Source organism: Halichondria panicea, chromosome 4 (assembly GCF_963675165.1).
Source record: "Halichondria panicea chromosome 4, odHalPani1.1, whole genome shotgun sequence".
Classification (NCBI taxonomy): Eukaryota; Metazoa; Porifera; class Demospongiae; order Suberitida; family Halichondriidae; genus Halichondria; species Halichondria panicea.
Window position 1 is genome coordinate 2,261,362 of NC_087380.1, and position 27,941 is coordinate 2,289,302.

Below are 27,941 nucleotides of genomic sequence, written 5' to 3' on the forward strand. Positions count from 1 at the left end.
ATCGTAAGTATTCAGTTTCCACGATACATTGTAAGTGTGTATCTTAATTTTTAAGGTACATGGGAATCTACTGCTAATTTAAGAGCTTGCATGAGCAGATGTTGAATGTTGTTTTTGCTGCATCACATGATGTACATTGTCTTTTGCAAAAACATTGATGTGTACCTTTACTTGCATAAACTTTCATTGTTTTCGACCTCCAGGTCCGACTACTAGAGGATATCCCAGGGAGCTGAGGGAGCGAGATGTGAAGAGACCACCCCCTCTGAGAGAGGATGGCCCTCAGAGAGTGAGAGGGGCCAGACCAGAGACCATCCCTGCTACCACCACTACACCATATGTACATGTGTGTGAGGTGGTACTGGAAAGTTGAAAGGCCTCGACTCCAGGCCCTTAATTGCATGTAATCGAGGCTACATTTAGTTGCTACAACTAAGACTTTCATAACTTCGTCATGAGTGTATAAATTATGGTTGTACGTACATACATGTGCAGTATTCAATCGATGTACAATGTGATGTACTATGACATTGCTTTTATGTATGAGCCTGTATCAGACTATTGTGTGAATGGCATTACTTTTAGTGATTGCTATGATTATATCTGTCCCCCCGCAGTCTCAACAGCTGATCAGTTACAGGGATCTGAAGGTGTCACGTGACCTGCTGACACCCGCACTTTTTAGAGTTAGCCTGGATAAACCCAAACATCTCGTGAGTCAACCGATGAGTATCCCTGCCTAATGATTCCCAATTGAGGTTTTTATCTATTACGTACTAGTATCTACCCATACACTTCTCTTTCAGTTGGGTTTCCAGTATAATTATCAGCTATTCCGTGCATTTCAGCTACCGTATAGCGCGAAATTTTCGAGGGGCTTAATTTTTGCTGATTTCGTGGGTTAGCAATCCTACACGAAAATTAAGTCCACGAAAATTGTTCTTTAATTAGAATTATCTGCTGTAACGTGCAAAGATTAAAGACGTGGCTTCCGGTAAGCAGTCCATTCCACGAACATTGTGCAACGAAATGCTTTTAGAGGCCAGCCTCAAAAATTTCGTGCTATACGGTATGTGCACAATGTGTCTTTTGCTTCTTTCAAAGAGTTAGCCTGTGAGTGGTGTGTGATTGCTTTCAATCTGATAGAGTGCTCTAGTGTTTATTGTGAGCATTACATGTTGTGTTGCCCGGAGGTATGTTTGTGCACCTTTCAATAGCCTAGGGCTGTGATAGTTTAGGAACGCTAGCAAATGGTGCATGTTGCCTTTGCTCCAGTAGTCAATCTGTTCTTGTATGTAGTGGGGCTATCACAACAAGTGCCTTCTGTTGGGACTTTAATGTAAACTTTTCTTCATTGACTATACTTAGCTTTTGCATGTCTGACAATCCATCAAAATTGAAATAGTAAGTTTATCTCACTATTCGATGCACATTCTATTACCTTGATATATATATAGTCACTCAATTTGTAGTGTGAATGTAACTCTAAATCTATTACCTTAGCTTTCATTATGATCTGCACTGACTACTAGGAGAAGCCATAGCTGCATGGTTTTGAAACCCTATCAAATCCCTGTGTTTATATACTCATATCTCAGTATCGCCCACAAAAATTAATGCTGAGTAGCTGACAATCTCTTCCGGTATGTCCCAGTTTTGTGTATTTGCTTGCAGGGCTCATTTATTTGCTGTTTTTTAGTAAGGCTGATAGTGGTTATAGTGTGTGCAGTGGTATACTAGCTGGTACAAAGGTAAGAAACAGTTTGAAGATGTACCATAATAGGTAGTACGTATTTGCCTTATCTAAAGAAATTTCTTAACACTACTGGCTTGATCTGGTTTCCTTTGTTCGCTCAACTTTGTTCTTGCTCACTGCCCAACCCAAGGGTAACGTGGAGGAGTCTCAAGCCTTGCCACACCCGTCGGCATTGTGTAAATATTTACATTAAAAAACCACAGCAATGAGCTTTTCTTTATGCATAGTTTGTACATCTTAATAATTCCATGCTTTAGCTTGCAATACCACTGGCCATGCCAATAGATCACTTACTATACACTGTACTTACGTTTTAATATTCAATCTCAGAATCAATTTTACTCCGTGTGTGCGCAACGCGCAGTTAGGTGTGTGTGTCTGTTTGTGTGTGTGCGTGTCGTTGTGTGCGTGTACGCGTGTGTGCGAAAAAATTTGCGATTATTCTCTTGATTCACAATAATTTTATAAGGTCATTACGGTGTTGATGCTGTGCAATAAAGTTCAATGCACGGGGTGAATGCTCTATGAGCATCTTGTACGTTATAACATAATAATAGATGTGGGTATTAGGCTACAATGCCTGTATATGATTTCATCCGCATAAGCCTTCAAGTTGTCATGCATCTGACATTTACTATTCATCTTGCTAATACCCCCTTCCTGCAGAGATGGATCCATGTTGAGAGATACGGATTTGAATCAGTTTTCGAGTTTGACCCATTGCTCAGTTTAGTTCTGTACTATGCCACCAACACGATGGAGAAACACAACCCTGAACTAGAGACAATGCTTAGATATCCTGCATTCCATGTGGACAGGGGCCGTTAGTAACTGAACTAGCAGCTGTACAGTATTGTATGTGTATGTGTGTTTGTGCTCTTTCTGTGTATGTGATGTTATGTAGACTATGTGGGTACTGGTACACTTTTGTGTGGAAATTGTTTGCAATGATAATTTCAGACTTCCTGCATGTTGTTTAATAGATCTAGATTAGTCAATCACACAATCTATCAATTTGAGCATGCATGAATACAGCATGAAGAACTTACAAGGTGACTGTGTCTCTTGGCTGGTTCTTTTGACTGGAGCTGCTCACCTCCTACTAGTGTGTGGAGAGGGTATGTTTAACCATGGTCATAGACTAGTCTAGTAGTATTATGCATAATAGATCTATATACTAACGGAGTGTGCTATATAGCCAGTGCATGCATGCAGGAGTGTACCTGTCGTCGGGATCGACCAACATTACCATTACCAACAACAATACTGAGATCCTCATCACTGCCATTGGAGAGGGTGCTCCGAGTGGTCTCCCTTCTCTCACCTGTCACACTGACCTCACTACCTGCTGTAGAAGTATGAATGACAACAATGGTAATGGAAGACGAGGACAGTGGACGTATCCTGATGGGAGTGTGATACTGGGAAATGGTCCCTCAGTGGCTGCTAGACAGCAGTTCTACATGAAAAGGAATGCTCCCCAACTCATCAGGCTAAACCGTATACAGGGTAGCAACCCTCCCACTCCAACCGGGTCCTACTGTTGTACTGTACCAACTAATGGAGGAGAAATGACCCTCTGTGCTAACCTGGGTGAGTAGTTCTGCATGTAATATTCACTATTCCATTCTATTCACAACCCCCTTCCAGTTGTGTGCCTGTCTCTCCCTCTCCTGAACAATGGAATAGTCTCATACAGTGACCCAACACTGGGTCTGAACACTGTGGCGAACTACACCTGTGACACTGGCTACACTCTCGAAGGAAACATTACCAGGACTTGTGGGAGGGATGGAGTGTGGAGTGGATCAGCTCCATCCTTCTGTGAACGTAAGTGGAACACTGTTTATGTACGTTTTTAATGTGTTTCAATTTCCATACTGAGGTAGCAGCCTGTTTTGACCTCACTCTCATCACCAATGGAAACATTACCTACAGTGCTGGATCCCCTGACATCAGACCTATTGGCACTACAGCTACCTACATGTGCAATCCTGGCTACACTCTCATTGGAAGTACCACCACCAGGGTATGTGTGACTGGAGGGAATTGGAATGGATCAACTCCAACTTGTCAAGGTGAGTTTTGTAACTCTTACGCAGTTCGCCTTCAAGTACATAATGTGCTATTATGTATAGACACAGGACCTACTGCTGCTCCACCCACCACCTGCTCTGACCTGACTAATCTTACCAATGGAATGATCAACTACAATATGGGGACTGCTAGTCTGAGACCAGTGCACACTGTAGCCATCTTCAGATGTAACACTGGATACACTCTCAATGGAGGCGTTACTAAGACTTGTGGAAATGATGGAGTGTGGAGTGGGTCAGATCCAGTGTGTCAGCGTAAGTGAAATGGAATGTGGACTACTCTATTGTTAAGTGTACCTGTTAAACAGTTTCTACAGGTATCTGCTTTGACGTACCCTCACTGATGAATGGGATGATCTCTTATAGTGGTGATGAATCTCCTGACAATAGGCCAGTGGCCACTATGGCTACCTACACCTGTAACCCTGGCTACACTCTCAATGGAGGCAGCACCAGGACTTGTGGAAGTGATGGAGTGTGGAGTGGGTCACCTCCAGTATGCCAGCGTAAGTGAAATGGAATTTTAACTATTCTATTGTTAAGTGTACCTGTTTCTGTACAGGTATCTGCTTTGACGTAACCTCACTGATGAATGGGATGATCTCTTACATTGGTGATGAATCTCCTGACAATAGGCCAGTGGCCACTATGGCTACCTACACCTGTAATCCTGGCTACACTCTCAATGGAGACAACACCAGGACTTGTGGGAGTGATGGAGTGTGGAGTGGGTCACCTCCAGTATGCCAGCGTAAGTGAAATGGAATGTGGACTATTCTATTGTTAAGTGTACCTGTTTCTGTACAGGTATCTGCTTTGACGTAACCTCACTGATGAATGGGATGATCTCTTACAGTGGTGATGAATCTCCTGACATTAGACCAGTGGCCACTATGGCTACCTACACCTGTAACCCTGGCTACACTCTCAATGGAGGCAGCACCAGGACTTGTAGAAGTGATGGAGTGTGGAGTGGGTCACCTCCAGTATGCCAGCGTAAGTGAAATGGAATGTGGACTATTCTATTGTTAAGTGTACCTGTTTCTGTACAGGTATCTGCTTTGACGTAACCTCACTGATGAATGGGATGATCTCTTACAGTGGTGATGAATCTCCTGACAATCGACCAGTGGCCACTATGGCTACCTACACCTGTAATCCTGGCTACACTCTGAATGGAGGCAGCACCAGGATTTGTAGAAGTGATGGAGTGTGGAGTGGGTCACCTCCAGTATGCCAGCGTAAGTGAAATGGAATGTGGACTATTCTATTGTTAAGTGTACCTGTTTCTGTACAGGTATCTGCTTTGACGTAACCTCACTGATGAATGGGATGATCTCTTACAGTGGTGATGAATCTCCTGACAATCGACCAGTGGCCACTATGGCTACCTACACCTGTAACCCTGGCTACACTCTGAATGGAGGCAGCACCAGGACTTGTAGAAGTGATGGAGTGTGGAGTGGGTCACCTCCAGTATGCCAGCGTAAGTGAAATGGAATGTGGACTATTCTATTGTTAAGTGTACCTGTTTCTGTACAGGTATCTGCTTTGACGTAACCTCACTGATGAATGGGATGATCTCTTACAGTGGTGATGAATCTCCTGACATTAGACCAGTGGCCACTATGGCTACCTACACCTGTAACCCTGGCTACACTCTCAATGGAGGCAGCACCAGGACTTGTAGAAGTGATGGAGTGTGGAGTGGGTCACCTCCAGTATGCCAGCGTAAGTGAAATGGAATGTGGACTATTCTATTGTTAAGTGTACTTGTTTCTGTACAGGTATCTGCTTTGACGTACCCTCACTGATGAATGGGATGATCTCTTACAGTGGTAATGAATCCCCTGACAATAGACCAGTGGCCACTGTGGCTACCTACACCTGTAACCCTGGCTACACTCTCAATGGAGGCAGCACCAGGACTTGTGGGAGTGATGGAGTGTGGAGTGGGTCACTTTCAGTATGTCAACGTAAGTGGAATGGATTTTGAACTACTTGTATTTATTGTGTCGATTATTATACAGAGATACTGACCTGTTCTGACCTCACTCTCACCAATGGAGACATTACCTACAGTGCTGGATCCCCTGACAACAGACCTTTCATCTCTACAGCTACCTACACCTGCAATCCTGGCTACACTCTCACTGGAGGTACCACTACCAGGATCTGTGTGCGTGGAGGGAGTTGGGATGGGCCAGCTCCAACTTGCCAAGGTTCCAAACTTAGTATTAGCTAAGTAGTATGTAGTATTTTGTACATTCGTGAACTGTACTCAGTTTATGAGCAATGCTGCTTGTTCATGTTTTCCACTGACTACTAAAGTACTATTTAACAATAATCTATACCTGTGCAGCCATTGTGTGTCCTCCTCTACCGGCCATTACCAATGGCATGATCTCCTACTCTCCTAATGTCACCCCTGGCTATGACCTAGGAACTGAGGCAACCTACACTTGTGAGGCTGGGTTCTATTTTGAGGGTAATGAGGTACAAGTATGTATAGACGATGATGTAATGGACTCCATTGGAGTGTGGAGTGGTAGCCAGGAGCCAAGCTGTGTCTGTAAGTTAAGCTTACGTGGCTCGGAACGTTGAGCCAGTGTAGCTTAGGTGGTAAATGCCTTGTCGTGGTGGTGAGGAGGTAAATTTCGTCGGAGAAAGGGCAGATGAAACTAAAATTTATGTGTTTTCCAGATAATATAGTTAGTCAAATATTAATATAGCTGGTACAAATTTACTACCCTCACTAGAGCACTGGTGTAAACATTCTCACTACACACAGCTATTCAGTGTCCTCCTCTCAATCTTGTTCCCAATGGATTCATTACCTACGCTCCCGACAACACACCTATCAGTAGCCATGATCTGGGCACTGTGGCCACTTACTCCTGTAACACTGGATTTGTTCTGGACCTCTCCCTGGGGGGATCTGAGATGAGAACTTGTGTGGATGATATGGACAATGATGCAGAGGGAGTGTTTGATAGATATGGTCCGAGATGTATCGGTAAGTCTGTTGATTCCTAAAATTGCGTTGTACTGTTTTTGCTCAATCACACTGTACTTGTATGAAAGAACAATGTGCTCTAAACTTACAGCCATTCAGTGTCCTCCCCTCGATTCTGTTGTCAATGGAGTCATCAGTTATGCTATTGATATTGCTGCAAAATATGATCTGGGCACTGTAGCCACTTATGACTGTGACCCTGGGTTTGTTCTGGACCTCTCCCTAGGGGGATCTGAGATGAGACCTTGTATGGATGATAATGGACTGGATGCCATTGGAGTGTGGAGTGGTCAAGAGCCAATCTGTGTCCGTAAGTTACTTGCACTGTGTATTATAGCATTGGTTGATGTGTTTTGCTTGTATACAATTACTCTGATCACAGCCATCACTTAAAGTATGTAAATTGATTTTTTCTACAGCTCAGAAGGTGTATCTAGTTGAATATTATATGGCACATATAATTATATTTTGTGTGACTTTGACATTCCTTTTCAGCAATACGATGTGCCCCACTGATGACTGCTCTTGATAACGGAATAGTGACTTACTCCAACCAATTGCAAAATAAAAAGTACATCTTTGGCACATTAGTCACATACATCTGCTCTCCTGGTTACGGTCTGAGCAGTACTCAGAATCGAACATGCATCACTGATGGTGGAAGGACTATTGGAAGATTCAATGGAAGTGACCCCACTTGTGATCGTGAGTTATTAGTTGACTGCAACTCCAATAAAAAAAATTTTATCCACAGGTATAACCTGCTCTGCTCTCCCTGATGTTATCAATGGGACCATTAATTACTCTAGTGGTGGTGCTACTGCACCATATGACTATGAAACAACAGCTACTTATCATTGCAACCTTGGACATGTGTTAACAACTAGAGACAGTGAGAAGGCCTGTACTGGTGATGGTAGGAGTCTTAGCGGTCAGTGGGATGGTGCTGCTCCTCGATGTCCACGTATGTAACAGTTCTATTATTGCAATTGGTCATGTCACATGATACTGTACACACAGCTGTGGACTGTGGGACTCCTCCGTCTATTACCAATGGATCTTCTGGGATACCAACAACCACAACATTCACAGGGACAGTGACTTACAGCTGTAATGATGGCTATGCACTCTTTGGGATTGCTACAAGTACTTGTCAGGCGAATACAACCTGGAGCAGACCACCAGAATGCAGAGGTACGTGTGCATGCTTATTCAGTGTTTTTACATTAATAGCCACCCAACACTAACACAGGTATCACTATTGGTGGTATCCAATCTGGTGTGTCTATCTATATTGGAGATTCCGCTACCATCACCTGCACCACTGACTCTCCTGCTGACTCAGTAATGTTGCTGCAAGATGACCAACCTCTTCATGAAACTAATAGTCAAACCACTTTGATGCATACTATCTCTGTGACTGACAGCATCAACGGGAACATCTTCAAATGTGAGGCCAACTTAACAGGAAGAACCTACTCTTCAAATACTGCCTTTGATATGGTTACCATTTCCATTAAAAGTAAGTTGATAATTGTATTATAGATATAATTTAACACAACCCCACAGTTCCCCAACAACCTATCAATGCTAGTATCAGAACATCCAGCCCATCAAATCCACTAATTGGACAATTGTACAATTGGACTTGCTCTGTTTCTCTGTTGCCTGGACTAACTCGCACACCAACTGCACAATGGTTGAAGGTTATTATGGGAGAGGAAATAATAAATCTTAATCGATCCATTCTTAATTTCTCTCCACTAAGAACCTCAGATGCTGGCAGATACCGTTGTCAGGGAAATGTTAGTACTACTGTTCACTCTCAATCCCTTTCAGACAGCAACGATATTGACATAATTGTTCAAAGTAAGTCAAATCTCTATTGCTTTTATTGTCGTATTATTAATAATTATATTTACAGTACCAACACCATCAGTGACAATCACGAGGTCTGTTTCTGATTCAGCTCTGTTTGCTAATCAAAGTGTGGTAACATTCACATGTCAAGTGTCTGTACATAAAGACATTGATACTCCCGTCACTTTGAGCTTGACTTGGACTCGTGAGGTTTATAATGATGAAAATGAGACAACTACTGAGGTATTCATGGTGAATAGCACAACAACCCAAATTATTATGAGAAATTGGACCTTTAATGATTTAAGTTCAAAAGACCAGAGAGTGATCTGCAATGGAACAATAAGCTCAGCTAGTAGGTTTATTCAAGGAAATAGCAGTATATATGAAGACACGTTATCTGTTGCTGGTAAGTTACTGTTTTCATAGCCTGTGATAAAGTGAATACATTTCAGGTGTGTTTCTGATGTTCAACGACATTGCGCTTAACGATAACACTACCTCTGTGCCAGCGAGGGATATACGTGTCATACAGTGTCACTCTGACAAGACAGATACATTCAATGAAAGACAACACGGATGGAATTTTCCTAATGGCAGTAAAGTTACTAACATCAGCACACTAGCTATTGCAACACGGAAGGGAGGACACCTGGCACTCACTCGAGTGGGAAACAGTTCCTTGCCAGCTGGAGAGTATTGTTGCAAGGCTCAGGACGCCAGGGAAATCAGACACACCCTCTGTGTGTATGTGGAGCAAGGTGAGCTGATGAGCATTTACTTTTTGCAGATGAGGTTCTTGAGATAGAATTGTATAGTAATGCTGGATGTGTAGTAGTGCAAGTGAGGAGTTGAGACAGATGTTGTGTACTTGCAATGTAGCGCAGAGGGTATAGTATTACTATAAATGCTCTTAAGATAAGTATGATTCTTGGTAATGTGAAGCACATGTGTACCCAGCAATGATCAATATAGCTATAACTCTACGTACTTTACATGGCCTTATTTTTCAGGCCCTACTCTACCCACAGAACCAAGTTCTAGTAGCACTGCCATGGTTGGAGGGATAGTTGCTGCGATTGTCATTTTGATGATTGCTCTTCTGATCATTGGAGCAGTTATTCTCATTGCTCTCAGGTATGATTAAGACATTTATGTGAATTAAGTCTTTTCTCTGTAATTAAGACACAATACTTAGCTAAATACCAAATCTTCTCCGCATTAATGAATGTACCATGATTTCAGAGCTCGTAGATCTGGAAAGCACACTTTCTCTAGCCTTGCGTTTGGAGGGAGAGTGAAGCATAAATCTCCTTTCACTGTAAAAGTTGACCCCCTGACCCCATTGGACATACCCCTGGACGACCACATCATCACGTTGACCCCTGATGCAAGTATGTATGTGGGCGTAACTACCTTCAGTAAGGAACCAGTTGAAGCAAATCAGCAAGGTATCCCTTAAAATAATTGCCCTTAAGTATATATACGTGAGTCTTCTACTATTTCACAGGATCTGCACTTGGTACAAGCAGTTCATTTTACACCACTGACTTCCCTGCTCATGTGGACACAATGCACGAGGACACAGACAAGCTCTTCGAGACTGAGTACACGGTGAGCAAGTGTGCATAGTCAAACAATCTGTTCACATTTGTGGTAACTTCCTAATTTGTATCTCAGTCCATCAGCAAGGAGCCCCACTCTCCCAACAACGAGTCAAAGCTGCCTCACAACACAACCAAGAACAGATTCGGAAATGTCTTCCCTTGTGAGTACACAAATTAATGTCAACTTGTGCTTATTCTGTGTACAGATGATTTCAACCGTGTTAAGTTGAAGCCTGTGAAGGACATCAGAGGATCAGACTACATCAATGCCAGCTACGTCAATGTGAGTCAATAAATCATTCAGCATCACTCATTTTTCATGACATGCACTGCTTATATTTGCAGGGCTATATGACCAACACCAAGTACATTGCTGCTCAAGGTGAGCACATCACTCACGCACATTCACAGTGTATCATTGCCCCAAACTCAGGTCCTCTGCCCAATACGCTGGAAGATTTCTGGAAGATGATTGTGGAGAACAAACTGCGAACAATTGTCATGCTCACCAAATGTTTTGAGGAGAGGGTGAGCTACTACACCATTCAACCATTGATATCATAGTGTCTATTTCATCAAATTTGTAGCTACTGTTAATTCCCAATTTTATCCTTGTAGAAAAAGTGTGAGTGTTATTGGCCCCTGAAGGACAACCAACCTCTTGAGATGGGCTGTGGTATCGTGGTCTCTCTGACCAGTATGGTGGCCTTCCCCGACTTCACTGTCAGGAGAATGAAAGTCAATCAAGTCAGTTTGTTTACAGTTTGGAATGTACTGTGTACACAAACGCCCACGAATTTTGCAAAGTGAAGCCTTATAGCTGTTGATAAATGATGAAGCATACAAAGTTGATAAGTAATTGTGTACACAAACGCCCACGATTTTAGTGAAGTGAAGCCGTTGATACAAATGTGAATTATAACATTGTCACAATCATGTACCACTGTTATACACATTTCCAAACAACTATTTATACATACTGTAAACCCCTATAGCCCACCCTTGGCTCGTCCCCTGTGTTTGAGGTGACCCTGTTCCACTACACCTCCTGGCCAGACCACGGTGTCCCCTCCAGTGGCATGTCCCTCATCTATTTCACTCGTGCTGTTCGTAAGACACACCCCCAGGATGATCCCCGCCCACTCCTCGTACACTGCAGTGCTGGTGTCGGACGAACTGGAACGTTCATTGTCTTGGATACGATGTTGGATCGTATGGAGCAGGACGGGATGATACATATCTACGATTGTGTTACTCATATTCGGAAACAGAGGGTGCTCCTCGTACAGACTCTGGTATGCTAGGAAGTGGTTTATAGTATTGTATGTATAAAGAACAATGAAGTATACGTAATCTTGCATTTGCTGCCTGTGTGTGATAAATAAGTTTTGCTATGTTAATGGTTTTCACAACAAAATTCTGCGACCAGCTGTCATTATAATCACTTCCCTCTCCCCGATGTGTCTTTATCACTTCCTCAGTCCCAGTACATCTTCCTGCATGATGCCCTCAAGGAGCTCATAGTGTGTGGGGAGACAGAGATACCAGCACATGTTCTCATGACAACCGTCAACCAGCTCAAAGAACCAGCTGCTACTGATGAGGAGATAGACATGGCTCAGTCTTGGGTAGAGGAGGACACACCCACTGGCTTCCAGCGACAGTTTGAAGTAGGCTAATCATTTGTTGTTCTTGCCCCAATGTACTTGCCCCATTCTTGAGATCTCACTTTGTGTATTACTGCTATGCTATTATTGCTGTGCTCAAGCCTGTGTATTTTATGGCTGTGGAATTAATTATTATTATTGTGGATTCATTTTTGGGGAAGTCAACTTGGACTATACTGCATGGTAATGTATATTACTCAGATTTTGAGTGAGTGTTCTGTGCCTGACGGGACAGAAGACTACTACAGCTCTCAGAATGAGGAGAATGAAGACAAGAACAGATACTCTCAGATTCTGCCAAGTAAGCTAAAATCACTAATAACTCCACATGCACACGGCGTGCTGCAAACATTATGCAGTGTTGTAGTCAAATTTGCATTTTATTTTTAGCTTTAAGATTCCATTTTTCATTTTCAGATGAGATGCATCGAGTCAAGCTTCGATTCTCACCTTCTGGTTCTAACTACATCAATGCCAGCTACATTCATGTGAGGAAGCTAAACAGTACCGCCCACACACTATTTCTTCACTGTTCATGTGCTACTTCTTGTCCAGGGCTACCAATGCACTATGTATTTCTCTAGCGACTTTTTATGTGATTTAATACTTTAATTGTGAAGTGTTTCTCCCAACAATAATCCACTACTCTCTTGTCCAGGGCTACCAACAGAGGCGAGGGTACATAGCCACTCAAGGTCCCCTGGAGCACACCACTGGAGACTTGTGGAGGATGGTGGTGGAGAATGAGTGCAGCTGTATCGTCATGCTCTGTACCCTCAGGGAGGGGGAGGAGGTGTGTTGTATTTATGTATCTTTTTTGTTTATGCTTTCATTTTTAACTTGCATTTAGAAAGTGAATATTTGCACATAAACAGTTTTAACAAAACTCTTTATGCAGCAAAAAGTACAATGTATACATAACCCTAAACCTCCTATAGCTCTTATATTGAACAGTATATGCACTATACTGTATCTTCACTTATTTTTTTCTTCTTCAACAGAAGGTGTGCCATCGCTACTGGCCCAAGTTCCAAGGAGAGGCAGGAACTTATGGTGACTTCACTGTCACTCAGCAGACATTCGACGCTTACGGTGACTACGTTGTCAGGAAGCTATCTGTTGCCATGGCAGCCTCCGATGATATCCCCTCCGAAGTGACACAGTTTCACTTCACCCGCTGGACCGAGAAGGACCCCCCACAGACCCCTGTCGCTATACTAGACGTTGTGCAGGAAGTGAATGCTGTTCAGATGGCCTCAGGCAATAAACCCATTGTCGTCATGTGCAAGTAAGTGTGTGTATGTGTATGCGTGCTTTGATGGTACAGCTATACCTATGCTAAACAAGTATCTCAATGTCTCACTACCCCCCCCCCCACATACACACACGCACACACACACACACACAGCAACTTATGCATTAAAGTAAACAATGTCTCACTACCCCCCCCCCACATACACACACGCACACACACACACACAGCAACTTATGCAGTAAAGTAAACAATGTCTCACTACCCCCCCCCACACACACACGCACACGCAGCAACTTATGTATTAAAGTAAACAATATCTCACTACCCCCCCCACACACACACACACACACACACACACACACACGCATATGCACACGCACACGCAGCAACTTATGCGCATTAAAGTGAACAATGTCTCACTACCCCCCCCCCACAAACACACACGCACACGCACACGCAGCAACTTATGCATTAAAGTAACTCACTACCCACACTTAATACCTTACTACCTCCCCCTCACACACATGCAGCAATGGGATTGGTCGCACTGGAGTGTTCATCACCCTGCATGCTCAACTGGAGCGACTCAAGATTGAGGGTGTGGTCGATCTGTTCCAGTTCATCAAGTTTGCTCGCAAACAGAGGGAGGGACTCGTTAGCAGTCCTGTAAGTCATTAACAATACAAGTCTATTGGTCTACTGTATTCTCTATTATCTATTCTATGCTGTATAGATCCAATGTTTAGCTACTCTGTTTATTATGAAAAAGTACGTGTGTGCTTTCAGCTTTGTACATTCATTTATTATCTTTAAATATGAAGTAATCACTGTACATCCACCCACTGTGCAGGAGATGTATGCTTTCTGTCACGAGGCACTGGCTGACTATGTGGACAGTTTTGAAACTTATGCCAACTTCAAAGAACTGGTTTAATTAACAGTAACTCACACAAACATTCGATTTTAGATTTTACTGCTGCTTTTATAGTTCTTAGATTATTGTACAGACTCAGATTATACCAATAGCAAAACTGTGAATGTGTTTACCACTGACTTTTATGATACTGAATTATTGCACTTGCTGAGGTGACGTTTGTTGTTTAACGAATCCTAATCTGTGTTGTTACCAATTCTCTCCCCACCCACCATATTACAGGTTTCTCCAGCAGCGTGGTTGGTGTAACGATGAGATCAATGCTCGTATTGAGCGTATTGAGGCAGACTCTAGTGGAGTGAAGGAGGACGAGGGACTCTACGCCACCTACACCACCTACGCCATGCTACACACCTATCGCAATGAGTGAGTGGGGGAGGGGGTGGTTACAATGTACCTATACTACTAAAATACGAATGAAGATTGTTTAGTGGATTATTGAAAGGATCGAGGGACAATTGTATTTATATGTATGGTGTAGCTAGACATTTATTATACTTGTGCATGAAGTATAATTATAGTGGAGTTGGATGTGCTTGGAGCCTTTGGTACTGCCATTGATTGTTTGCAGGTATTAATGTGTTCAGTGTCCGTGATACAGTGTAACTGTCACTGTATTTAAATTGCAGTATGGGAATCTATTATGCTAGCTTGCATGAGCAGATTTTGCATGTTGTCTTTGCTGTATCACATGATATACATTGTCTTCTGCAAAAACATTTATGTATGCTTTTACTTGTATAAACTTTCATTGTTTCTGACCTCTAGATCTGATATCTCAGGAGCTGAAATAGCGAGGTGAGAGGACGACCCTTGTAGAGTAAAAGGGGCCACACCAGAGACCACCACCACTACCCCACATGTGTATGAGGTGGCTGAGAAAGTTGAAAGCTGTAGCTACGTGTGTATAATATGTGTATAGTACGTTATAGCCTCGACTCAAGGCACATAATTATAATTAGCATGTATGCTAAAACTAAAGCCTTTAACTTTGAGTGTATGCATGTGGGTGTATAATATTATGGTGTATAATATTATACCGTATAGCTGGTAATTTTTGTGGGGCAATTATTATGTTCGTGGTTTTCGTGGTTGAAGCTCAGACCACATTTTACCCATGAATGAAGCGACATTGCCTACCTTTACTGCAGCAACCACGAAAATATCATTCACGAAGTGACTATAAATATCGCTCAACCACAAATTTTGTTTTTTGCCCCCCGAAAATTACCCGCTATATGGTATAATTATGTACATGTACTGCAATTATGTGCTGTACTGTGACCTCGCTTTTATGAATTCTTTCTATAGAGCCAGTACATGCTGTTGTGGAATTATGAATGACATTAGCGATTGGCTATATATCTGTCCTCCCTGCAGTCTCCACAGCTGATCAGTATATAGAAGGTGTCACATGACCTCACACTTTTAGAGTTAGCTTGGATGAACCCACACATCTCGTGAGTTCACCATCTCTTGAGTGAACTTAGCTATTCTGTCAGTAGACTAGTATATATAATGATCCCCTATTGAGGTTGTTGTATCTTGCACCCCAACTACCCCATGTGTACACATAATTTATTTGCTTTCAGTTTGGTTTCCTATAGCCACAATGGCATTATTATAGGTATTCCATGAACTTAGCTATGTGCACAAGTGGTCTTTGCTTTCTTTCAAAGAGTATATAGTCTGGCTGTGACTGGTGTGTGCTTGCTTTCAATTTGATAGAGTGCTCTATATAGTGTTTATGAATTGCCTGTTGTGTTGCTCTGAGGCAATGTTTTTGCACGTGTGTGGCCTTTCAATAGCTTAGGGCTGTGATAGTTTAGGAACTCTAGCAAATGGTGCATGTTGCCTTTGCTCCATTAGTCAATCTGTTCATATGACGGTAGAGTGGGACTATCTCAACAAGTGCCTTCTGCTAGAACTTTAATGATCAATCCTTTCTTTGTTGACTACTTCAGCTTTTGCATGTCTGCTCATCAACATTATCCAACATTCTAATCACTATAACTTGATTTATAGTGTGAAAGTGACCTACATACTGTAACTCTATATTGCCTTGCATAATTATAGCTTTCACTATAGAGGAAGCTAGTATATATAAAGAAGCCACTTCTGGTTTTGAAACTGTTTATCAAATCTCTTCGTTTATATACTCTGCCCAATATCCAATATCGCCCACAAAATTAATGCTTCCGTTCTGTTTTGTGCAGTCCTAGTATTGTTTGACAGTTGAGGGCTCATTTATGTACTGTCAAATTAATGCTTAGACTGGTCTTGATGTAGCTCTGGCAATTACTATGCTGTTAGGAACAGTTGTCACTGTTTAAAAAGAAAGTACTTGTTGAGTTAGTGTTATAATTATGCAGTTCTTATAATTATTCTCTGCCTTCGCACGACATGGTTTATGTTACTTTCTTTGGTGTTCACTGGTAAATTCAACGAGTCTTCAACCGTGCCTTGTCACCCACACACACGCAACGTATCATGTAAGTAACAGGTAGTTCATATAATGATACTTACAAATCTTACAATGTGATGTATCTATTATACAATGCATTGTGCTTTCATTCTTAACTTATAAGTAGTCAACTCTCTGCTCAGTTCATCACAATTATTCTCCGATTCAAGATCATTTCCATGTTAAGGTCATTACCAGATAAAAAGTTGATCGCGTGTCCATTCTGTAAACGCAGGGGGTGAATGCTCTCTGAGCATCTTCTTCTATATACTACCATTTTAAAGTGTCATGCATTAATTGCCATCTACCATTTTTTCTCCCATTCCCTCGGTAGAGATGGAAGAAGGTTCAAGGTACCCTGCTGTATGGGGGGGGTACGGATTTGCATCACCATTCGAATTTGACTCTTTTCTCAGTTTATTTCTGTACTATGCCACCAACACGATGGAGAAACACAACCCTGAACTAGAGACAATGCTTAGATACCCTGCATTCCATGTGGACAGGGGCCGTTAGTAACTGAACTAGCAGCTGTACAGTATTGTATGTGTATAACTATTTATAGGATTCTCTTTCTGTGTATGTTGTGGGGGTATGTATATGTAGATATAATTATAATAAGGTACATAATTATGTCAGATTTTAGATTGTCTAGGTTCTATAATTCATACATTATACCAACACAACACTATTGTTTATTAAGTTCACGTATCATATTAGTTACTCATTAATTCGCCATTCTTGTAGAGTTCCTTACCATTGTATAGTCTAGTATGCAATGTATTACCTCCTAAACTAGTTTAAGCACCATGCATAATACAGAATTTTGTTTCTGTTTGTTAATGTTGTTGTTGTTGTTGTTTTTGTTGTTTGTCCCATCAAGTATAGGTCACATGTGTTTCTGTACAACTCTTCTCTCTTTGAGAGAACAAATTATTTCAATTCAATGTATGTATAAGTATGTGGTTGCATGTACATTCCGTCATACACTTCCTGTTATCATCTCTATTAAAGTCAGTTAATTTGGACCATGCATGCATGAACACAGACAGCATGAAGAAGTTACAAGGTGACTGTGTCTCTTGGCTGGTACTTTTGACTGGAGCTGCTCAGCTCCTATTAGTGTGTGGAGAAGGTTCACCTGCTGGTATGTTTAAAGCTTTCATGAGCTCTGCAACCAAGTCAGTGTATTATAAATGTATTATGCTTGTATGCAGGAATGTACCTGTCTTTGGGGACCACCACTTTCATTATGAATAACACTGAGATCCTCATCACTAGCATTGGAGATGATAATGGGGGTAGTCTTCCCCCTCTCATCTGTCACACTGACCTAATGACTTGTTGTACACCCAATGAGACAATGATGACAAGAGGAATTGGAGATTGGCGCTATCCAAATGGGGCTCGTGTTCCTGGTGAATCAGGATCTAACTCAGCATCTCAACCGTTTGTGTCATTGAGAAATGTTCATTCCATTAAACTGGCTCGTAGAGACGATTTTACTCCCCCTCCGTTGGATCCAACTGGTTCCTATTGCTGTATTATACCAACTACTGGAGAAGATATGACCTTCTGTGCCAAACTGGGTGAGTTATTATGGAATAATTATTCTCACTCTTGGATTCCATCCAAATTCCTATTCCAGTTGTGTGCCCGTCTCTCCCTGCCCTGACCAATGGAATGGTCTTATACAACGACTTAACACTGGGTGTGGACACTGTGGCCACCTACACCTGTGACATTGGCTATACTCTAACGGGAGAGGACACCACAACTTGTGGAATGGATGGGAACTGGATTACATCAGCTCCTAACTGTCAATGTGGGTGCAACTAAGAATTATAATTTTAGAGTTTTAACAGCATCCACATGCACTCTCCACAGTACCCGGAACTATGCCAACAGTTACTACTCCTCTGCCCGCCACTTGCCCTGACCTTCAAGAAATGAACAATATAATGATTATTTACGATATGAATCCCATGCATATTGGCTCAAGACCAGTGGACACTGTGGCCACCTACACCTGTGATACTGGCTACACTCTCAATGGAGGCACAACCAGGACTTGTGGGAGTGATGGAGTGTGGAGTGGATCAGCTCCAGTTTGTCAAGGTATATACAATGATATAGTTAAGTGATAGTACAGTATGTATAGTCGTATACCAACTGTTGTATTCTGTTTTTTTAATGAATATAACAGCAACTTTTGTATAACGGCAACTTTTCAACTTGTGTTCATAAGTTGTGCACATAATTATGGTTACTGTAGCGAGTATATTCGAGGGTTATAAACTTATGTAGAAATCTTTTTGTTTGTAGATTTAAAACTTACGCAGAATAACAGCCTTTTTGCATTAATTATGAGTGTAAATGTTCGCAGTATAATAATTATGCTTAATCAGTGAAAACTACTGACAAACATTTTCACCTAGAAGTTTACCCGCAATACGGTATAAGGTATATTGTTATAAATTATGTGTAAACACATGTACAGCCATTGAGTGTCCTCCTACACCACCCATTTCCAATGGAAGCATGATCTCCTACGCCCCCGATAATACTCAAAATATTTCCCTGGGAACTATTGCCACCTACAGTTGTATGATTGGGTTCTCCTTGGTTGTGTCTGAAGTTAGAACCTGTGTGGACGATGATGGAACTGACGCTATTGGAATATGGGTTGGTCAACCACCAACTTGTGTTCGTAAGTTGTGTTCATGAGGTGTTGGTTGCTATAAGGTATTGCTATGTGTACAGCCATTGAGTGTCCTCCTACACCACCCATTTCCAATGGAAGCATGATCTCCTACGCCCCCGATAATACTCGAAATTTTTCCCTGGGAACTATCGCCACCTACAGTTGTATGATTGGGTTCTCCTTGGTTGTGTCTGAAGTTAGAACCTGTATGGAGGACGATGCATATGGTGGAACTGATGCTATTGGAATATGGGTTGGTCAACCACCAACTTGTACTCGTAAGTTGGTGTTCATGAGAATTAATGGCTATAAGGTATTGCTATGTGCACAGCCACCAACTTGTGTTCGTAAGTTGTAGAATTAATTTCTTAAAAGGTAATGCCAAAATAGAAGTAGTGTCTATCGAATTTTATCATTCCACATTCTGTATGTATAATTCACACAGCTATCATGTGTCCACCTCTCACTCATCCCTATGGCTCGGTAACCTACTCTTCCCTTGGACCATCTTATCCCTTTGGAACACAAGCACTATATGAGATGATATCTTGTCCTGAGGGTACAGAGAAAATAGGAGGAGATCATATAAGGAATTGTACTAGTGATGGCAGTAGTACTGTGGGAGCGTGGAATGGAGCTGCTCCCATCTGTGCAGGTTCGTAAATACTTACTCTTTTCTGTATTTTGTAACAATTCTTCCATTACTAGATCAACCACTCTTTCTATCACTCCAAGGAATATCCTATACTACCAACAACAGTAACATTCAAGTGACCAGAATTGGAACCACAAACGACACATCCTTGACCTGTCACACTGACTCAATCACCTGTTGTAGAGGAATACACAATCCAGATGGAAATGCTGGTTTTGGGGAGTGGTTTTTTCCTAATGGAACAGAGATTGCTCGAAACAGAGTCACTGGTAGTGGGTTCTACTGGGTCAGAAACCTTCAGGCTGTCAGACTCTATCGTCAAGATGATATCCAGTCTCCAGTAGGTCGCTACTGCTGTAGAATACCTGACAGTGGTGGAGTGTTGAGGACTGTTTGTGCTAATCTTACAAGTGAGTTTATCATAACAATAATTATTAAGCAATTTATATAATGTGACAGCAAACACTATTCGATGTCCCCCTGATGACTCATTGATGGCTCCCACTAATGGGAGTGTCTCATACTCTAGTCCAGAGGAAGGTGGCAGCTACGTTTTTGGAACGGTGGCCACTTTCTCCTGCTTTCCTGGTTTTGGCCTCAGTACTCTTGGTACTAGAATGTGCAAAGGCACTACAATGGGAACCTTTAGTGGTTCCAGTCCAACATGTGATGGTGAGTATCCTAATCTTATACACTACCATACATATACACAGTGATGTTCATATTCTCATGCCGTATTTTTTCTCACAGCAATAACCTGCTCTGTTCTTGCTGAACTTGTCAATGGGACGATTGATTATTCCCGGTCTCCTAACTCTGCCCGTTACAGTTACGGAACAGCAGCTATTTATCAGTGTAACCCCGGGTATAATATAACAAGTGTAGACGAAGTGAGGACTTGTACTGGTGATGGTATGAGGTCAGTTGGAGAATGGGATACTACTGCTCCTCAATGTCCACGTACGTTTTTTATTGTAACTGGTCATGTCACATGATACTGTACACACACAGCTGTGGACTGTGAGACTCCTCCGTCTATTATCAATGGATCTCCTGGGATACCAACAACCACAACATTCACAGGGACAGTGACCTATAGCTGTAATGATGGCTATGCACTCTTTGGGATTGCTACAAGTACTTGTCAGGCAAATGCAACCTGGAGCAGACCACCAGAATGCAGAGGTATGTGCACATTCATTTTACATTATTTAGTGTGCCTTTCTAGACCATAAGATATAGACTTTTGTTTCTTGTTCAAATATTACCAATGTTACCTCTCGAAGTAAGCTTGTCCCACTAAAATTAATAACACTAATGTATGGAATTCAATTCAATTCAATTCCATCATTGTACGTACAATGCAAATTTAAACATATATACTAATTTCCTCTTCTAAAACTTTTGAGCAAAGCAAACATACAAGAGGCATTAGCACAGCACAGTTTGCAATAATTATTCGTAATTATATGTTCCCATGCATGCAGCTATTGAATGTCGCACTCTACTGGCCATTACTAATGGAGTCATCACCTACGTTCCCGACAACACCTCTGGCTATGATCTGGGCACTGTGGCCACTTATGCCTGTGATCCTGGGTTTGTTCTGGACCTCTCCCTGGGGGGATCTGAGATGAGCACTTGTGTAGATGATATGGACAATGATGCAGAGGGAGTGTTCGATAACCAGGCTCCAAAATGTGTCCGTAAGTTTCCTTTGGTCTGGTTTCCAATGCAAATTCCAGATTCATGTTTCTGACCTGCTCAACTTTCTATCATTCAATAACCACATGCAGGTATCATTTGCCAACCTCTTTTCCATTACCCCTATGGTATGACAACCTATCATCACGAAATTCCACCTTACTCATACGGAACACGAGCAAGATACAACGTCTCATGCCCTCCTGAACTAGAGAGAAGTGGAGGAGATGATGAGAGGACTTGTACTGATAATGGCCATAGTGTTGTGGGGGTGTGGTCTGGAACTGCTCCCATCTGTGCAGGTTTGCAGTGTAAATGTTGTGTGTACAAAGTTGAAACATATTCTCTTGTATAGCTCGAGGAGTTTTCCTGTCATTTCAAGGAACAACCTACACTACGAACAACAGTAATATTGTACTCACCAGGATTGAGACTACAAATGACACATCCTTGACCTGTCACACTGACTCAACCACCTGCTGTAGAGCTGTAGATTCATCTTCAGATATGGGTACTGGAGAGTGGCTGTTTCCTAATGGAACAAGTATTGTCCGGAAGAAGAGAGTACCTAGTGATGGGTTCTATTATACAAGGTTTCATCAAGCTATCAGACTGTATCGTAATGATGATACCCGGACTCCACTGGGAACCTACTGCTGTAGAATACCTGACAGTGGTAGAGTATTGAAGACTATGTGTGCTAACCTCATTGGTGAGTGGTGTAATACAATGTATCTAGGATTAACTTATTTGTTATTACTGTAGACAACAACATTCGATGTCCCTCTGACTCGGTGATGGCTCCCACTAATGGGATGGTCTCACATTCAAGTCCAGTGGAAGGTGGCAGTTACAGCTATGGAACAGTTGCAACCTTTACCTGTTCCACTGGTTTTAGTCTTAATGGTACCTCAACTAGAACATGTGATACTGAACAGGGAACATTTAGTGGCACAACCCCATCTTGTATAAGTGAGTATAGAATACCATAATTGTTGTACTTTATTCATTTTTTAAACCCACAGCAATCACCTGCTCTGCTCTCACTGCTATTGGAAATGGAAAAATTGTCTACTCTAGCGACATGATTAAACCTTATAACTATGGAACAACAGCTATGTATAAGTGTGACCCTGGGTACGAGATAACAAGTGGAAACAAAAAGAGAAACTGCACTGGCGATGGTACTACACAAAGTGGCGATTGGAACGGAACTGCTGCAATGTGTTCACGTAAGTTGGAAAACGTCTTTTATTGAGACGTTTATGCAATGTATTACTGACAGCTGTATCCTGTGGCCAAGTTCCTTCTGATACTAATGCATCTCCTGGGACACCAACTCGACAAACCTTTGGAGGGACAGTGACCTACAGCTGTAATGAAGGCTATGCACTCTTTGGAATTGCAACAAGTACTTGTCAGGCAAACGCAACCTGGAGCAGACCACCAGAATGCAGAGGTATGTGCACATTCATTTTACATTATTTAGTGTGCCTTTCTAGACCATAAGATATAGACTTTTGTTTCTTGTTCAAATATTACCAATGTTACCTCTCGAAGTAAGCTTGTCCCACTAAAATTAATAACACTAATGTATGGAATTCAATTCAATTCAATTCGATCATTGTACGTACAATGCAAATTTAAACATATATACTAATTTCCTCTTCTAAAACTTTTGAGCAAAGCAAACATACAAGAGGCATTAGCACAGCACAGTTTGCAATAATTATTCGTAATTATATGTTCCCATGCATGCAGCTATTGAATGTCGCACTCTACTGGCCATTACTAATGGAGTCATCACCTACGTTCCCGACAACACCTCTGGCTATGATCTGGGCACTGTGGCTACTTATGCCTGTAACCCTGGGTTTGTTCTGGACCTCTCCCTGGGGGGATTTGAGATGAGCACTTGTGTAGATGATATGGACAATGATGCAGAGGGAGTGTTCGATAACCAGGCTCCAAAATGCGTCCGTAAGTTTCCTTTGGTCTGGTTTCCAATGCAAATTCCAGATTCATGTTTCTGACCTGCTCAACTTTCTATCATTCAATAACCACATGCAGGTATCATTTGCCAACCTCTTTTCCCTTACCCCTATGGTATGACAACCTATCATCACGAAATTCCACCTTACTCATACGGAACACGAGCAAGATACAACGTCTCATGCCCTCCTAAACTAGAGAGAAGTGGAGGAGATGATGAGAGGACTTGTACTGATAATGGCCGTAGTGTTGTGGGAGTGTGGTCTGGAACTGCTCCCATCTGTGCAGGTTTGCAGTGTAAATGTTGTGTGTACAAAGTTGAAACATATTCTCTTGTATAGCTCGAGGAGTTTTCCTGTCATTTCAAGGAACAACCTACACTACAAACAACAGTAATATTGTACTCACCAGGATTGAGACTACAAATGACACATCCTTGACCTGTCACACTGACTCAACTACCTGCTGTAGAGGTAAAGACAAGAAGTCATCTTCAAATATGGGTACTGGAGAGTGGCTGTTTCCTAATGAAACAAGTATTGTCCGAAAGAAAGTCACTGGTAGCGGGTTCTATTATACAAGGTTTCATCAAGCTATCAGACTGTATCGTAATAATGATACCCGGACTCCACTGGGAACCTACTGCTGTAGAATACCTGACAGTGGTAGAATATTGAAGACTATGTGTGCTAACCTCATTGGTGAGTGGTGTAATACAATGTATCTAGGATTAACTTATTTGTTATTACTGTAGACAACAACATTCGATGTCCCTCTGACTCGGTGATGGCTCCCACTAATGGGACGGTCTCATACACTAGTCCAGTGGAAGGTGGCAGTTACAGTTATGGAACAGTTGCAACCTTTACCTGTTCCACTGGTTTTAGTCTTAATGGTACCTCAACTAGAACATGTGATACTGAACATGGAACATTTAGTGGCACAACCCCATCTTGTATAAGTGAGTATAGAATACCATAATTGTTGTACTTTATTCCTTTTTTAAACTCACAGCAATCACCTGCTCTGCTCTCACTGCTATTGGAAATGGAAAAATTGTCTACTCTAGCGACATGATTAAACCTTATGACTATGGAACAACAGCTACGTATAAGTGTGACCCTGGGTACGAGATAACAAGTGGAAACAAAAAGAGAAACTGCACTGGCGATGGTACTACACAAAGTGGCGATTGGAACGGAACTGCTGCAATGTGTTCACGTAAGTTGGAAAACGTCTTTTATTGAGACGTTTATGCGATGTATTACTGACAGCTGTATCCTGTGGCCAAGTTCCTTCTGATACTAATGCATCTCCTGGGACACCAACTCGACAAACCTTTGGAGGGACAGTGACCTACAGCTGTAATGATAGCTATACACTCTTTGGAAATGCTACAAGTACTTGTCAGGCAAATGCAACCTGGAGCAGACCACCAGAATGCAAAGGTACAAGCACTTCATTGTTGACCACATTACATGCATGGATACCATACCAATAAATTATGTATAGGTATCCACATTACTGGTATCCAATCTGGTGAGCCCATCTTAATTGGAGGTTCTGTTACCATCACCTGCACCACTGACTCTCCTGCTGACTCAATAATGTTACTCCAAGATGACCAACCCAAAGCTCAGCAGTTATCAACTACCACCTTGATGTATACTATATATTTTGTTACCGACAGCATTCATGGAAACATCTTCAAATGTGAGGCCCTGCTAACAGGGAGAACAGACACTTCTGATACTGCCTTTGAAAGTCTCACTCTTTCTATTAAAGGTATAATAAAATTGGCTGGATATAGTATGCGCTTTATAAACTTTCCCTGCAGTTCCCCAACAACCTATTACTATTAATATCAGAACATCCAGTCCTTCACTAATTATTGGAGAGCCATACAATGTTACTTGCACTGTGTCTAAGTTGCCTGGACTAACTCGCACACCAACTGCTCAATGGGTGAATGTTACCATGGAGACCGAACAAATCGGAATGCCCACTCTTAATAAAGCTGTTCTCATTTTTTCTCCACTGAGAAGCTCAGATGCTGGCATATACTATTGTCTGGGAAATCTCAATACTACTATTCACTCTCAACCTCTTTCGAACAGCAGCAATTTCACTTTAATTGCACAAAGTAAGTCAAATCTTCGTAGGCTAGATGTAAATATTACCATGAATGATTATGTTTTACAGTACCAACACCAACAGTGAACATCTCAAGGTATCCCTCTAGTTCAGCTCTGTTTGCTAATCATAGTGAGGTAACATTTACATGTCAAGTGTCTATACATGAAGATATCGATACTCCCGTCAATCTGAGCTTGACTTGGACTCGTGAGGTTTATAGTGATGAAGATAATACAACTACTGAAGTGATCATAATGAATAGTACGACCAGCACCGTTGAGAGAAGTTGGACTCTAGACAGTTTAAGTTCAAATGACCAGAGAGTGACCTGCAATGGAGAATTAAGTACTAGCAGGTTTATTCAAGGCAATAGAGGCATTGATGAACACATGTTATCTGTTGTTGGTGAGTTACCTTTGCTAAACCTATGACAAATCTATCACAGTGTATATAATCATTCAGGTGTGTTTCTGATATTCAACGGCAGTTCATTTGATGACAACACTACCTCTGTACCAGCGAGGGATGTACGTGTCATACAGTGTCACTCTGACAAGACAGATACATTCGATGAAGACCAACACGGATGGACTTTCCCTAATAGCACCAAGATTACTAACATCAGCAAACTGGCTGTTGCAACACGGGAGGGAGGACACCTGGCACTCACTCGAGTGGGGAACAGTTCCCTGCCAGCTGGAGAGTATTGTTGCAAGGCTCAGGACGTAAGGGGAACTAGCCACACCCTCTGTGTGCATGTGAACCCAGGTGAGGGTTATGGCTGTTTACATAGCTTCAAATCTAGAGGTATCTAATTGCTCTGAGGACATGAGATTATTGGTGTGAGGCACATGTGTAACCAGCTCTTAGATGTAACTGGCTAGTGATATACCTACAGCCTTTCATTTTTTCAGGCCCTACTCTCTATGTATTACCCACAAAACCAAATGCAAGTGGCAATGTCATGGTTGGAGGAGTAGTTGCTGGGATTGTCGTTTTGGTGGTTGCTCTACTGATCATTGGAGCAGTTATTCTCATTGTTGTCAGGTAATTAATCCTTTCTCTGTAAGTAAAAAAATAAGGTGACATTTTCAGAGCTCGTAGATCTGGAAAGCACACTTTCTCTGGCCTTACTTTTGGTGGAGGGAGAGTCAAGCGGAAATCACCATTCACTGTAAAAGTTGACCCCTTGACCCCATTGGACATACCCCTGGATGACCACATTGACACCTTGACCCCTGATACAAATATGTATGTGGGTGTGACCACCTTCAGCAAGGAACCAGATAAAAAAAGTTGAAGGAAATCAGCAAGGTATCCCATAAATAATCTCCCTTAAGTATATATATACACAAGTCTTCTACTATTTCACAGGATCTGCACTTGGTACAAGCAGTTCATTTTACACCACTGACTTCCCTGCTCATGTGGACACAATGCACGAGGACACAGACAAGCTCTTCGAGACTGAGTACACGGTGAGGAACAATCCGTCGCACTATTATAGAAGAAGAGCTATATTTGAGGGCCCTTCTACAGAGTGTCTAGTTAAAAGTGCTTCCTCTCCCCTCAGTCCATCAGCAAGGAGCCCCACTCGCCCAACAACGAGTCAAAACTGCCTCACAACACAACCAAGAACAGATTCGGAAACGTCTTCCCTTGTGAGTACACAACTTAATGTCAACTTGTGCTTATTCTGTATACAGATGATTTCAACCGTGTTAAGTTGAAACCTGTGAAGGACATCATAGGATCAGACTACATCAATGCCAGCTATGTCAATGTGAGTCAATTATCATCAGCATCACTCATTTTTCATGACATGCACTATAGGGATATATGACCAACACCAAGTACATTGCTGCTCAAGGTGAGCACATCACTCATGCACATTCACAGTGTATCATTGCCAAACTCAGGTCCTCTGCCCAATACGCTGGAAGATTTCTGGAAGATGATTATGGAGAATAAACTGCGAACAATTGTTATGCTCACTAAATGTTTTGAGGAGAGGGTGAGCTACTACACCCTTCAACCCTCGCTATCACATAATTAGTGTCTATTTCATCAAATTTGTAGCTACAACAATTGTAAT

The 27,941-nt window shown here is 41.9% G+C and overlaps 2 protein-coding genes across 4 annotated transcripts; both read left to right on the forward strand.

The window, feature by feature from the left end:
* Nucleotides 1-2,750: 2,750 nt before the first annotated feature.
* On the forward strand, nt 2,751-17,235 carry LOC135335057 (uncharacterized). Of its 2 annotated transcripts, none has more exons than XM_064530453.1 (40): nt 2,751-2,874; nt 2,972-3,349; nt 3,407-3,586; nt 3,646-3,834; nt 3,895-4,107; nt 4,161-4,358; nt 4,415-4,603; nt 4,660-4,848; nt 4,905-5,093; nt 5,150-5,338; nt 5,395-5,583; nt 5,640-5,828; nt 5,883-6,074; nt 6,215-6,424; nt 6,644-6,868; nt 6,960-7,178; nt 7,364-7,573; nt 7,623-7,832; nt 7,889-8,062; nt 8,121-8,390; nt 8,438-8,737; nt 8,793-9,137; nt 9,184-9,489; nt 9,742-9,865; nt 9,974-10,179; nt 10,239-10,342; nt 10,409-10,496; nt 10,542-10,618; nt 10,681-10,717; nt 10,769-10,863; nt 10,954-11,082; nt 11,331-11,630; nt 11,817-12,005; nt 12,204-12,303; nt 12,420-12,490; nt 12,661-12,795; nt 13,004-13,290; nt 13,788-13,923; nt 14,108-14,557; nt 14,960-17,235. In XM_064530453.1, the coding sequence occupies exons 1-39, from the start codon at nt 2,778-2,780 to the stop codon at nt 14,189-14,191; spliced, it is 7,212 nt and encodes a 2,403-aa protein (XP_064386523.1). In that variant the 5' UTR covers nt 2,751-2,777; the 3' UTR covers nt 14,192-14,557; nt 14,960-17,235. The 2 variants fall into 2 exon arrangements, with proteins under 2 accessions (XP_064386523.1, XP_064386524.1); XM_064530454.1 differs by having other exon boundaries at nt 9,760-9,865.
* Nucleotides 17,236-17,583: 348 nt separating this feature from the next.
* On the forward strand, nt 17,584-27,455 carry LOC135335058 (complement receptor type 1-like). 2 transcript variants are annotated; one of them, XM_064530455.1, is made up of 31 exons: nt 17,584-17,802; nt 17,873-18,244; nt 18,304-18,480; nt 18,543-18,773; nt 19,156-19,365; nt 19,419-19,637; nt 19,805-20,014; nt 20,068-20,424; nt 20,474-20,686; nt 20,765-20,974; nt 21,026-21,199; nt 21,502-21,720; nt 21,811-22,020; nt 22,074-22,430; nt 22,484-22,690; nt 22,744-22,950; nt 23,004-23,177; nt 23,480-23,698; nt 23,789-23,998; nt 24,052-24,411; nt 24,465-24,671; nt 24,725-24,931; nt 24,985-25,158; nt 25,223-25,495; nt 25,548-25,853; nt 25,913-26,251; nt 26,309-26,614; nt 26,761-26,893; nt 26,942-27,160; nt 27,221-27,324; nt 27,420-27,455. In XM_064530455.1, exons 1-29 carry the CDS (start codon nt 17,616-17,618, stop codon nt 27,144-27,146), a joined length of 6,873 nt encoding a protein of 2,290 aa, XP_064386525.1. In that variant the 5' UTR covers nt 17,584-17,615; the 3' UTR covers nt 27,147-27,160; nt 27,221-27,324; nt 27,420-27,455. The 2 variants fall into 2 exon arrangements, with proteins under 2 accessions (XP_064386525.1, XP_064386526.1); XM_064530456.1 differs by lacking the exons at nt 17,584-17,802; nt 17,873-18,244; nt 18,304-18,480 and having other exon boundaries at nt 18,636-18,773; nt 19,259-19,365.
* Nucleotides 27,456-27,941: the final 486 nt, after the last annotated feature.